The sequence below is a fragment of the Salvelinus fontinalis genome, chromosome 3 (genome assembly GCF_029448725.1).
Source record: "Salvelinus fontinalis isolate EN_2023a chromosome 3, ASM2944872v1, whole genome shotgun sequence".
NCBI classification, from domain to species: Eukaryota; Metazoa; Chordata; class Actinopteri; order Salmoniformes; family Salmonidae; genus Salvelinus; species Salvelinus fontinalis.
Genome location: NC_074667.1, coordinates 61259044 through 61272381, shown reverse-complemented (window position 1 = coordinate 61272381; position 13338 = coordinate 61259044). Strand labels below are relative to the sequence as shown.

General features: G+C 45.4%; 1 protein-coding gene across 3 annotated transcripts in view; it reads right to left on the bottom strand.

Moving 5' to 3' along the window:
* Positions 1 to 30: 30 nt before the first annotated feature.
* LOC129851273 (DDB1- and CUL4-associated factor 15-like) overlaps positions 31 to 13338 on the bottom strand; it is a 34429-nt gene continuing 21121 nt past the window's right edge. For all 3 annotated transcript variants that reach the window (XM_055917695.1, XM_055917696.1, XM_055917697.1), the window contains 4 exons: positions 8786 to 8868; positions 7768 to 7872; positions 7538 to 7653; positions 31 to 1757 (listed from right to left, as the gene is read on the bottom strand). In XM_055917695.1, the coding sequence (XP_055773670.1) occupies positions 1702 to 1757; positions 7538 to 7653; positions 7768 to 7872; positions 8786 to 8868 (360 nt within the window). In that variant the 3' untranslated portion in view covers positions 31 to 1701. The remainder of the gene's footprint in view (positions 1758 to 7537; positions 7654 to 7767; positions 7873 to 8785; positions 8869 to 13338) is intronic.

Below are 13338 nucleotides of genomic sequence, written 5' to 3'. Positions count from 1 at the left end.
TTTCCTTCACACAGGAAACAGAGCCACACACAAGGTGAATCATTTATTTGTATCAAAAAATAGTCAAGTGAACCATGCTCTCCGTCCAGTCTTAAAATACAGCCAGATAATAAGTTGCTTAACTCCATATCCCATAAGCCTCTGCTCCATCTAGGGTTGTAACTTTCCTAAAAGATTCCTGGGATGAAGGACTTATCTGGAATCCTTCAACCAGGATTTCTAGAAATTTTTCCCAAAATTCCCAGGTTAACTCCATCACATACAGATACATTTATTAAGGGGACAATCTGAACTGACACCCTATGTAGTGCACTACTTTTGACCAAAGCCCTATGAGAGTTTGAGGCTCTGGACAAAACGTAGTGCACTACATAGGGAGCCATTTTGGACGCAACCAAGAAGAAATCTGTCAACGGTAAAATAAGGGTGTACACAGGGTGTATGGTGAAGTTGCCCTTAGACACTGATCTGTGGTCAGTTTTACCCCCCCCCCCCCCCCCACTAATGGTTAAGGTTAGGATTGGGGGAGGGGAAGCTGATCCTAGATCTGTACTTAGGGGGAACGTCAGTCACTCCAGAGCGACAAATAACAGGATTGGTTCCAGTTCATGTGTAGGCCCTGTCGCAATCAGACGGACATGGAGATTCAGACCTGGAATAAACCAGATGAAACTGGACAGAGCTGGTTTAGAGGAGTGGCCTTTAGGTTCCGAGAACAGCAGCAGAATCTCGGAGGCATGAGGACCACACAACTTCTCTCTACATACATCTCTCTCTCACACACAGTCATAAAACGGAAAATTACACCAAACAAACTAAAAACCCGCAGTAAAATCATCTTTGTTCAGTCCAGCTCTGGATCCATGGGTGCAAATTATGTCACATTATATAGTCAAACAAAAACAGAACACGTGGAAAACACACGGAATGCCTCGTTTCTTCCATCCTCCAACATCACACAGAGACAGGTGCACAGATTCAAATTGGCGACATGTCGTCATTGAGTCATGACAATATGGCATCCTATTCCCTAAATCAGGGGTATCCAACTCTGACCTCGTAGGCCCTACGAGGTCCGGAGCTTTCTGTTCTACCTCACACACACCTGGTGTCCCAGGTCTAAATCAGGGGTATCCAACTCTGACCCTACGAGATCCGGAGCCTGCTCGCTTTCTGTTCTACCTGATCTTTAAATTGCACACACACACCTGGTGTCCCAGGTGTAAATCAGGCCCTGATTAGAGGGGAACAGTGGAACTGGTTTCCAGGTCTAAATCAGGCCCTGACTAGAGGGGAACAGTGGAACTGGTTTCCAGGTCTAAATCAGGCCCTGATTAGAGGGGAACAGTGGAACTGGTTTCCAGGTCTAAATCAGACCCTGCTTAGAGGGGAACATTGGAACTGGTTTCCAGGTCTAAATCAGGCCCTGATTAGAGGGGAACAGTGGAACTGGTTTCCAGGTCCAGAATGGAGTCTGAAGTTCCTATATAGAGCACTACTTCTCACCAGAGTCATGAAGGGAAACAGTCTAATGTAGTGCACCACATGTGGAATAGGGTGCCATTTGGGAGGAAACCTATGACTGTTACTGTAGCAGCTGAACAGGCTTACTGTATGTGGATGGGTGTGTGTGGATGGGTGTGTGTCGGTGTGTGTGTGACAGTCTGAGGCTCTGGTGTCAGGACACCCCTCTGTTGTCCCTCATAGAATGATCCAGGTGCTCCGGTCGCTGTCAGCTAACACCTGTAGAGTGGAACCTAGACAGAAGAGAGGGGGACAAACAGAAAAATAAATGAGATTTGAAGAATTCATTTACATAGAGTGTCTCTGTGTTTCATTTAACCCTTATTTTACCAGGTCAGTTGACTGAGAAAACATTCTCATTTACCACAACAACCCGGAGAATAGTTACAGGGGATAGGAGGTGGGATGAATTAGCCAATTGGAAGCTGGGGATGATTAGGTGGCCATGATGGTATGAGGGCCAGATTGGGAATTCAGCCAGGAAACCAGGGCACCCCTACTCGTACGATAAGTCCCATGGGATCTTTAGTGACCACAGTTTAACGTCCCATCGGAAAGACGGCACCCTACACAGGGCAATGTCCCCAATCACTGCCCTGGGGCATTTGGATGTAGTTTTTTAGACCAGAAGAAAGAGAGGATCCTATTGGTCCTCCAGCAGCATCTGGTCTCCCATCCATAAGCAAGCCAGCAGTGGGATGCAGGGTGGTATGCTGCTGACCCGTGTTAGAGTACAAAACATTAAGGACACCTTCATTCCATGACAGACTGACCAGGTGAAAGCTATAATCCCTTATTGATGTCACTTGTTAAATCCACATTAAATCAGTGTAGGTGAAGGGGAGGAGACAGGTTAAAGAACGATTTTTAAGCTTTGAGCCATGGAGTGTGTATGTGTGCTATTCAGAGGGTGAATGGGCAAGACAAAAGATTTAAATGCCTTTGAATGGGGTATGGTAGTGGGTATGGTAACGGGTATGGGGTATGGTAGTAGATATGGGGTAAGGTAACGGGTATGGCAGTAGGTATGGGGTATGGTAGTGGGCATGGGGTATGGCAGTAGGTATGGTAAGGGGTATAGTAGTGGGTATGGTAACGGGTATGGCAGAAGGTATGGGGTATGGTAGTGGGTATGGGAGTAGGTATGGTAGTGGGTATGGGGTATGGTAGTAGGTATGGGGTATGGTAACGGGTATGGGGTATGGTAGTAGGTATGGGGTATGGTAGTAGGTATGGGGTATGGTAAGGGGTATGGTAGTGGGTATGGGAGTAGGTATGGGGTATGGTAGTGGGTATGGGGTATGGTAAGGGGTATGGTAGTGGGTATGGGAGTAGGTATGGGGTATGGTAGTGGGTATGCGGTATGGTAGTAGGTATGGGGTATGGTAGTAGGTATGGTAGTAGGTATGGGGTATGGTAGTGGGTATGGTAGTAGGTATGGTAGTAGGTATGGGGTATGGTAAGGGGTATGGTAGTAGGTATGGTAGTAGGTATGGCAGTAGGTATGGTAGTAGGTATGGCAGTAGGTATGGCAGTAGGTATGGTAGTAGGTATGGTAGTAGGTATGGTAGTAGGTATGGTAGTAGGCATGGGGTATGGTAAGGGGTATGGTAGTGGGTATGGTAGTAGGTATGGTAGTAGGTATGGGGTATGGTAAGGGGTATGGTAGTAGGTATGGTAGTAGGTATGGGGTATGGTAAGGGGTATGGTAGTGGGTAGTGGGTATGGTAGTAGGTATGGGGTATGGTAACGGGTATGGGGTATGGTAGTAGGTATGGGGTATGGTAGTAGGTATGGGGTATGGTAGTAGGTATGGGTTATGGTAAGGGTATGGTAGTGGGTATGGTAACGGATAAGGCAGTAGGTAAGGGGTATGTTAGTGGGTATGGTAGTAGGTATGGGGTATGGCAGTGGGTATGGTAGTAGGTATGGGGTATGGCAGTGGGTATGGTAACGGTTATGGGGTATGTTAGTGGGTATGGGGTATGGTGGTAGGTATGGTAACGGGTATGGTAGTGGTATGGGTTATGGCAGTAGGTATGGTAGTGGGTATGGGGTGGGTATGTGGTATGGGGTATGGCAGTAGGTATGGGGTATGGTATGGGGTATGGTAAGGGTATGGGTTATGGTAACGGTTATGGGGTATGGTAGTGGGTATGGTAGTAGGTATGGCAGTAGGTATGGGGTATGGTAGTGGGTATGGGGTATGGTAGTAGGTATGGCAGTAGGCATGGGGTATGGTAAGGGTATGGGGTATAGCAGTAGGTATGGGGTATGTAGTGGTATGGGGTATGGCAGTAGGTATGGGGTATGGTAGTGGGCATGGGGTATGGGGTATGGTAGTAGGTATGGCAGTAGGTATGGGGTATGGTAAGGGTATGGGGTATAGCAGTAGGTATGGGGTATGGAAGTAGGTATGGGGTATGGTAGTAGGTATGGTAGTAGGTATGGTGTATGGTAGTAGGTATGGGGTATGGTAGTGGATATGGGGTATGGTAGTAGGTATGGGGCATGTTAGTGGATATTGGGGCATGTTAGTGGGTATTGGGGTGTGGTAGTGGGTATTGGGGTGTGGTAGTGGGTATTGGGGTGTGGTAGTGGGTATTGGGGTATGGTAGTAGGTATGGGGTATGGTAGTAGGTATGGGGTATGGTAGTAGGTATGGTAGTAGGTATGGGGTATGGTAGTTGGGTATGGGGTATGGAAGTAGGTATGGGGTATGTAGTGGTATGGCAGTAGGTATGGGGTATGGTAGTGGGCATGGGGTATGGAAGTAGGTATGGGGTATGGTAGTAGGTATGGGGCATGTTAGTAGGTGTGGTAGTGGGTATTGGGGTATGGTAGTGGGTATTGGGGTATGGTAGTGGGTATTGGGGTATGGTAGTGGGTATTGGGGTATGGTAGTGGGTATTGGGGTATGGTAGTGGGTATTGGGGTATGGTAGTGGGTATTGGGGTATGGTAGTGGGTATTGGGGTATGGTAGTGGGTATTGGGGTATGGTAGTGGGTATGGTAGTGGGTATGGGGTATGGTAAGGGGTATGGCAGTAGGTATGGGGTATGGTAGTGGGTATTGGGGTATGGTAGTAGGTATGGGGTATGGTAGTAGGTATGGGTTATGGTAGTAGGTATGGGTTATGGTAGTAGGTATGGGTTATGTTAGTGGATATTGGGGTATGGTAGTGGGTATTGGGGTATGGGGTATGGTAGTAGGTATGGGGTATGGTAGTAGGTGTGGTAGTAGGTATGGGGTATGGTAGTGGGGTATGGTAGTGGGTATGGAAGTAGGTATGGGGTATGGTAGTAGGTATGGGAGTGGGTATTGGGGTATGGTAGTAGGTATGGGTTATGTTAGTGGATATTGGGGTATGGTAGTGGGTATTGGGGTATGGTAGTGGGTATTGGGGTATGGTAGTGGGTATGGGGTATGGTAGTAGGTATGGGGTATGGTAGTAGGTGTGGTAGTAGGTATGGGGTATGGTAGTGGGGTATGGTAGTGGGTATGGAAGTAGGTATGGGGTATGGTAGTAGGTATGGGAGTGGGTATTGGGGTATGGTAGTGGGTATTGGGGTATGGTAGTGGGTATTGGGGTATGGTAGTGGGTATTGGGGTATGGTAGTGGGTATTTGGGGTATGGTAGTGGGTATTGGGGTATGGTAGTGGGTATTGGGGTATGGTAGTGGGTATGGTAGTGGGTATGGGGTATGGTAAGGGGTATGGGGTATGGTAAGGGGTATGGCAGTAGGTATGGGGTATGGTAGTGGGTATTGGGGTATGGTAGTAGGTATGGGGTATGGTAGTAGGTATGGGTTATGGTAGTAGGTATGGGTTATGTTAGTGGATATTGGGGTATGGTAGTGGGTATTGGGGTATGGTAGTGGGTATTGGGGTGTGGTAGTGGGTATTGGGGTGTGGTAGTGGGTATTGGGGTGTGGTAGTGGGTATTGGGGTGTGGTAGTGGGTATTGGGGTGTGGTAGTGGGTATTGGGGTATGGTAGTGGGTATTGGGGTGTGGTAGTGGGTATTGGGGTGTGGTAGTGGGTATTGGGGTGTGGTAGTGGGTATGGGGTATGGTAGTAGGTATGGGGTATGGTAGTAGGTGTGGTAGTAGGTATGGGGTATGGTAGTGGGGTATGGAAGTAGGTATGGGGTATGGTAGTAGGTATGGGAGTGGGTATTGGGGTATGGTAGTGGGTATTGGGGTATGGTAGTGGGTATTGGGGTATGGTAGTGGGTATTGGGGTATGGTAGTGGGTATGGTAGTGGGTATGGGGTATGGTAAGGGGTATGGCAGTAGGTATGGGGTATGGTAGTGGGTATTGGGGTATGGTAGTAGGTATGGGGCATGTTAGTGGATATTGGGGCATGTTAGTGGGTATTGGGGTGTGGTAGTGGGTATTGGGGTGTGGTAGTGGGTATTGGGGTGTGGTAGTGGGTATTGGGGTATGGTAGTAGGTATGGGGTATGGTAGTAGGTATGGGGTATGGTAGTAGGTATGGTAGTAGGTATGGGGTATGGTAGTTGGGTATGGGGTATGGAAGTAGGTATGGGGTATGTAGTGGTATGGCAGTAGGTATGGGGTATGGTAGTGGGCATGGGGTATGGAAGTAGGTATGGGGTATGGTAGTAGGTATGGGCATGTTAGTAGGTGTGGTAGTGGGTATTGGGGTATGGTAGTGGGTATTGGGGTATGGTAGTGGGTATTGGGGTATGGTAGTGGGTATTGGGGTATGGTAGTGGGTATTGGGGTATGGTAGTGGGTATTGGGGTATGGTAGTGGGTATTGGGGTATGGTAGTGGGTATGGTAGTGGGTATGGGGTATGGTAAGGGGTATGGCAGTAGGTATGGGGTATGGTAGTGGGTATTGGGGTATGGTAGTGGGTATGGTAGTGGGTATGGTAGTGGGTATGGGGTATGGTAAGGGGTATGGGGTATGGTAAGGGGTATGGCAGTAGGTATGGGGTATGGTAGTGGGTATTGGGGTATGGTAGTAGGTATGGGGTATGGTAGTAGGTATGGGTTATGGTAGTAGGTATGGGTTATGTTAGTGGATATTGGGGTATGGTAGTGGGTATTGGGGTATGGTAGTGGGTATTGGGGTGTGGTAGTGGGTATGGGGTATGGTAGTAGGTATGGGGTATGGTAGTAGGTGTGGTAGTAGGTATGGGGTATGGTAGTGGGTATGGAAGTAGGTATGGGGTATGGTAGTAGGTATGGGAGTGGGTATTGGGGTATGGTAGTGGGTATTGGGGTATGGTAGTGGGTATTGGGGTATGGTAGTGGGTATTGGGGTATGGTAGTGGGTATGGTAGTGGGTATGGGGTATGGTAAGGGGTATGGCAGTAGGTATGGGGTATGGTAGTGGGTATTGGGGTATGGTAGTAGGTATGGGGTATGGTAGTAGGTATGGGTTATGTTAGTGGGTATTGGGGTGTGGTAGTGGGTATTGGGGTGTGGTAGTGGGTATTGGGGTGTGGTAGTGGGTATTGGGGTATGGTAGTGGGTATTGGAGTATGGTAGTGGGTATTGGGGTATGGTAGTGGGTATTGGGGTATGGTAGTGGGTATTGGGGTATGGTAGTGGGTATTGGGGTATGGTAGTGGGTATTGGGGTATGGTAGTGGGTATTGGGGTATGGTAGTGGGTATTGGGGTATGGTAGTGGGTATTGGGGTATGGTAGTGGGTATTGGGGTATGGTAGTGGGTATTGTAGTAGGTGCCGGGCGCACCGGTTTGTGTCAAGAACTGCAATGCTGCTGGGTTTCACGCTTAACAGTTTCCCGTGTGTATCAAGAATGGTCCACCACCCAAAGGACATCCTGCCGATTTGACACAACTGTGGGAAGCATTGGAGTCAACATGGGCCAGCATCCCTGTGGAACACTTTCAACACCTTGTAGAGTCCCTGTCCCCACGAATTGAAGCTGTTCTCAGGACAAAAGGGGATGCAACTGAACATTAGGTGTTCATGTTTTGTCCACTCAGTGTGTATATATAATGTGTGCATGTGTACCTTTGTGCAGGGCCTCGTTGGTCATGCGGTTGATGTAACGAGAGCTGCTCTCTGGAACCAGCCACTTCATTACTGTGTTAACACAAGACTTCCTGTAGGAACTCCATACACTGCCACTACAGGACGGGAGAGAAAAGGGAGACATGAAGAGAGACAGAGAGAGAGCGATAGATATGAGAGACAGAAAGAGAGAGAGCAATAGCTATGAAGAGAGAGAGAGATCATCTCACCTGGTCTGACCCTTGACCTCAGTGAGGTCACCAACCCCGACGGTGTGACACACTCCTGTGTTGAGGTCCCAGCTCACCTGCAGACTGGAGTGGTAGGTGTTTGGCCTGGAAGACAACTATCGGTTAGTGTGAGTGACAGATAGAGGCAATTAAAACAGCCCTCCAGACCCCAGAACACCTCACCAGGTGACTAGCCAGGAAAACAGCCCTCCAGACCCCAGAACACCTCACCAGGTGACTAGCCAGGAAAACAGCCCTCCAGACCCCAGAACACCTCACCTGGTGACTAGCCAGGAAAACAGCCCTCCAGACCCCAGAACACCTCACCAGGTGACTAGCCAGGAGAACAGCCCTCCAGACCCCAGAACACCTCACCAGGTGACTAGCCAGGAAAACAGCCCTCCAGACCCCAGAACACCTCACCAGGTGACTAGCTAGGAAAACAGAGGAAAACAGCCCTCCAGACCCCAGAACACCTCACCAGGTGACTAGCCAGGAAAACAGCCCTCCAGACCCCAGAACACCTCACCAGGTGACTAGCCAGGAAAACAGAGGAAAACAGCCCTCCAGACCCCAGAACACCTCACCAGGTGACTAGCCAGGAAAACAGCCCTCCAGACCCCAGAACACCTCACCAGGTGACTAGCCAGGAAAACAGAGGAAAACAGCCCTCCAGACCCCAGAACACCTCACCAGGTGACTAGCCAGGAAAACAGCCCTCCAGACCCCAGAACACCTCACCAGGTGACTAGCCAGGAAAACAGAGAAAAACAGCCCTCCAGACCCCAGAACACCTCACCAGGTGACTAGCCAGGAAAACAGCCCTCCAGACCCCAGAACACCTCACCAGGTGACTAGCCAGGAAAGCAGAGGAAAACAGCCCTCCAGACCCCAGAACACCTCACCAGGTGACTAGCCACAATTGTCTTTTTTGTTCAAGCTGGGATGAAGCGTGGCTTTACTAAAAAATAAATGTGTGTGTATAGGTGTGTGTGTGTGTGTAGTGTAGTGTAGTTACCTGCAGTGTTCCTCTTCAGGGTTGGAGAATGCCAGCAGCAGCAGCCCAATGTTGATCACCACTGTGTTAGTCTCTGGACACACCTGATACACACACACACACACACACACACAATACACACCATTACTGTCTGACCTGATGTGAGTGTGTGTAGATATGTAGAGTGTGTATTCATACACACAGTGTGTAAGTGTGCACGCTTGTAGAGTGTATTCATACACACAGTGTGTAAGTGTCCGTAGATGCTCTTGTGTATGTGAACGCATGCGTACGGGTCATGTGTATATGTCTATAGTGCGTGTGTGCGTGCATGTATATATACACTGCTCAAAAAAATAAAGGGAACACTTAAACAACACAATGTAACTCCAAGTCAATCACACTTCTGTGAAATCAAACTGTCCACTTAGGAAGCAACACCGATTGACAATAAATTTCACATGCTGTTGTGCAAATGGAATAGACAAAAGGTGGAAATTATAGGCAATTAGCAAGACACCCCCAACAAAGGAGTGATTCTGCAGGTGGTGACCACAGACCACTTCTCAGTTCCTATGCTTCCTGGCTGATGTTTTGGTCACTTTTGAATGCTGGCGGTGCTCTCACTCTAGTGGTAGCATGAGACGGAGTCTACAACCCACACAAGTGGCTCAGGTAGTGCAGCTCATCCAGGATGGCACATCAATGCGAGCTGTGGCAAGAAGGTTTGCTGTGTCTGTCAGCGTAGTGTCCAGAGCATGGAGGCGCTACCAGGAGACAGGCCAGTACATCAGGAGACGTGGAGGAGGCCGTAGGAGGGCAACAACCCAGCAGCAGGACCGCTACCTCCGCCTTTGAGCAGGAAGAGCACTGCCAGAGCCCTGCAAAATGACCTCCAGCAGGCCACAAATGTGCATTGTACAGTGTATAGTGTATATAGGTCTACAGTGTGTGTATAGGTCTATAGTGTATATAGGTGTATATAAGTGAAATAATCTGTCTGTAAACAATTGTTGAAAAAATGACTTGTGTCATGCACAACGTATATGTCCTAACCGACTTGCCAAAACTATAGTTTGTTAACAAGAAATTTGTGGATTGGTTGAAAAAATAGTTTTAATGACTCCAACCTAAGTGTATGTAAACTTCCGACTTCAACTGTTTGTATATATATCTATAGTGTGTATAGGTCTACAGTGTATAGTGTATATAGGTCTACAGTGTATAGTGTATATAAGTCTACAGTGTATAGAGGTCTACAGTGTATAGTGTATATAGGTCTACAGTGTATAGTGTATACAGGTCTACAGTGTATAGTGTATATAGATCTACAGTGTATAGTGTGTATAGGTCTACAGTGTATAGTGTATAGGTCTACAGTGTATAGTGTATAGGTCTACAGTGTATAGTGTATATAAGTCTACAGTGTATAGTGTATATAAGTCTACAGTGTATAGTGTATAGGTCTACAGTGTATAGTGTATAGGTCTACAGTGTATAGTGTATAGGTCTACAGTGTACAGTGTATAGGTCTACAGTGTATAGTGTATAGGTCTACAGTGTATAGTGTATAGGTCTACAGTGTATAGGTCTACAGTGTATAGTGTATATAAGTCTACAGTGTATAGTGTATATAAGTCTACAGTGTATAGTGTATAGTGTATACAGGTCTACAGTGTATAGAGGTCTACAGTGTATATAGGTCTACAGTGTATAGTGTATATAGGTCTACAGTGTGTATAGGTCAACAGTGTATATAGGTCAACAGTGTAAAGTGTATATAGGTCCACAGTGTATAGTGTATATAGGTCTACAGTGTACATAGGTCTACAGTGTATAGTGTATATAGGTCTACAGTGTATAGTGTATATAGGTCTACAGTGTATATAGGTCTACAGTGTACATAGGTCTACAGTGTACATAGGTCTACAGTGTATAGTGTATATAGGTCTACAGTGTATAGTGTATATAGGTCTACAGTATACAGTGTATATAGGTCTACAGTGTATAGTGTATATAGGTCTACAGTGTATATAGGTCTACAGTGTACATAGGTCTAGTGTATAGTGTATATAGGTCTACAGTGTATAGTGTATATAGGTCTACAGTATATAGTGTATATAGGTCTACAGTGTATATAGGTCTACAGTATATAGTGTATATAGGTCTACAGTGTATAGTGTATACAGGTCTACAGTGTATAGTGTATACAGGTCTACAGTGTATAGTGTATATAGGTCTACAGTGCATATAGGTCTACAGTGTATAGTGTATACAGGTCTACAGTGTATATAGGTCTACAGTGTATATAGGTCTACAGTGTATAGTGTATACAGGTCTACAGTGTATAGTGTATACAGGTCTACAGTGCATATAGGTCTACAGTGTATACAGGTCTACAGTGTATACAGGTCTACAGTGTATAGTGTATACAGGTCTACAGTGTATAGTGTATACAGGTCTACAGTGTATAGTGTATACAGGTCTACAGTGTATAGTGTATATAGGTCTACAGTGCATATAGGTCTACAGTGTATAGTGTATACAGGTCTACAGTGTATATAGGTCTACAGTGTATACAGGTCTACAGTGTATATAGGTCTACAGTGTATACAGGTCTACAGTGTATATAGGTCTACAGTGTATACAGGTCTATAGTGTATAGAGGTCTATAGTGTATAGAGGTCTACAGTGTATAGTGTATACAGGTATACAGTGTATAGTGTATATAGGTCTACAGTGCATATAGGTCTACAGTCTACAGTGTATATAGGTCTACAGTGTATACAGGTCTACAGTGTATACAGGTCTACAGTGTATAGTGTATAGAGGTCTACAGTGTATAGTGTATACAGGTCTACAGTGTATAGTGTATATAGGTCTACAGTGCATATAGGTCTACAGTCTACAGTGTATATAGGTCTACAGTGTATACAGGTCTACAGTGTATACAGGTCTACAGTGTATAGTGTATAGAGGTCTACAGTGTATAGTGTATACAGGTCTACAGTGTACAGTGTATAGAGGTCTACAGTGTATAGTGTATATAGGTCTACAGTGTATAGTGTATATAGGTCTACAGTGTATAGTGTATATAGGTCTACAGTGTATAGTGTATATAGGTCTACAGTGTATAGTGTATATAGGTCTACAGTCTACAGTGTATAGTGTATAGAGGTCTACAGTGTATAGTGTATATAGGTCTACAGTGTATAGTGGTCTACAGTGTATAGTGTATATAGGTCTACAGTGTATAGTGTATATAGGTCTACAGTGTATATAGGTCTACAGTGTATATAGGTCTACAGTGTATATAGGTCTACAGTGTATACAGGTCTACAGTGTATAGAGGTCTACAGTGTATAGTGTATATAGGTCTACAGTGTATAGTGGTCTACAGTGTATAGTGTATACAGGTCTACAGTGTATAGTGTATACAGGTCTACAGTGCATATAGGTCTACAGTGTATACAGGTCTACAGTGTATACAGGTCTACAGTGTATAGTGTATACAGGTCTACAGTGTATAGTGTATACAGGTCTACAGTGTATAGTGTATACAGGTCTACAGTGTATAGTGTATATAGGTCTACAGTGCATATAGGTCTACAGTGTATAGTGTATACAGGTCTACAGTGTATATAGGTCTACAGTGTATACAGGTCTACAGTGTATATAGGTCTACAGTGTATACAGGTCTACAGTGTATATAGGTCTACAGTGTATACAGGTCTATAGTGTATAGAGGTCTATAGTGTATAGAGGTCTACAGTGTATAGTGTATACAGGTATACAGTGTATAGTGTATATAGGTCTACAGTGCATATAGGTCTACAGTCTACAGTGTATATAGGTCTACAGTGTATACAGGTCTACAGTGTATACAGGTCTACAGTGTATAGTGTATAGAGGTCTACAGTGTATAGTGTATACAGGTCTACAGTGTATAGTGTATATAGGTCTACAGTGCATATAGGTCTACAGTCTACAGTGTATATAGGTCTACAGTGTATACAGGTCTACAGTGTATACAGGTCTACAGTGTATAGTGTATAGAGGTCTACAGTGTATAGTGTATACAGGTCTACAGTGTATAGTGTATATAGGTCTACAGTGTATAGTGTATATAGGTCTACAGTCTACAGTGTATAGTGTATAGAGGTCTACAGTGTATAGTGTATATAGGTCTACAGTGTATAGTGGTCTACAGTGTATAGTGTATATAGGTCTACAGTGTATAGTGTATATAGGTCTACAGTGTATATAGGTCTACAGTGTATATAGGTCTACAGTGTATATAGGTCTACAGTGTATACAGGTCTACAGTGTATAGAGGTCTACAGTGTATAGTGTATATAGGTCTACAGTGTATAGTGTATATAGGTCTACAGTGTATAGTGTATAGAGGTCTACAGTGTATAGTGTATAGAGGTCTACAGTGTATAGTGTATAGAGGTCTACAGTGTATAGTGTATAGAGGTCTACAGTGTATAGTGTATAGAGGTCTACAGTGTATAGTGTATAGAGGTCTACAGTGTATAGTGTATAGAGGTCTACAGTGTATAGAGGTCTAC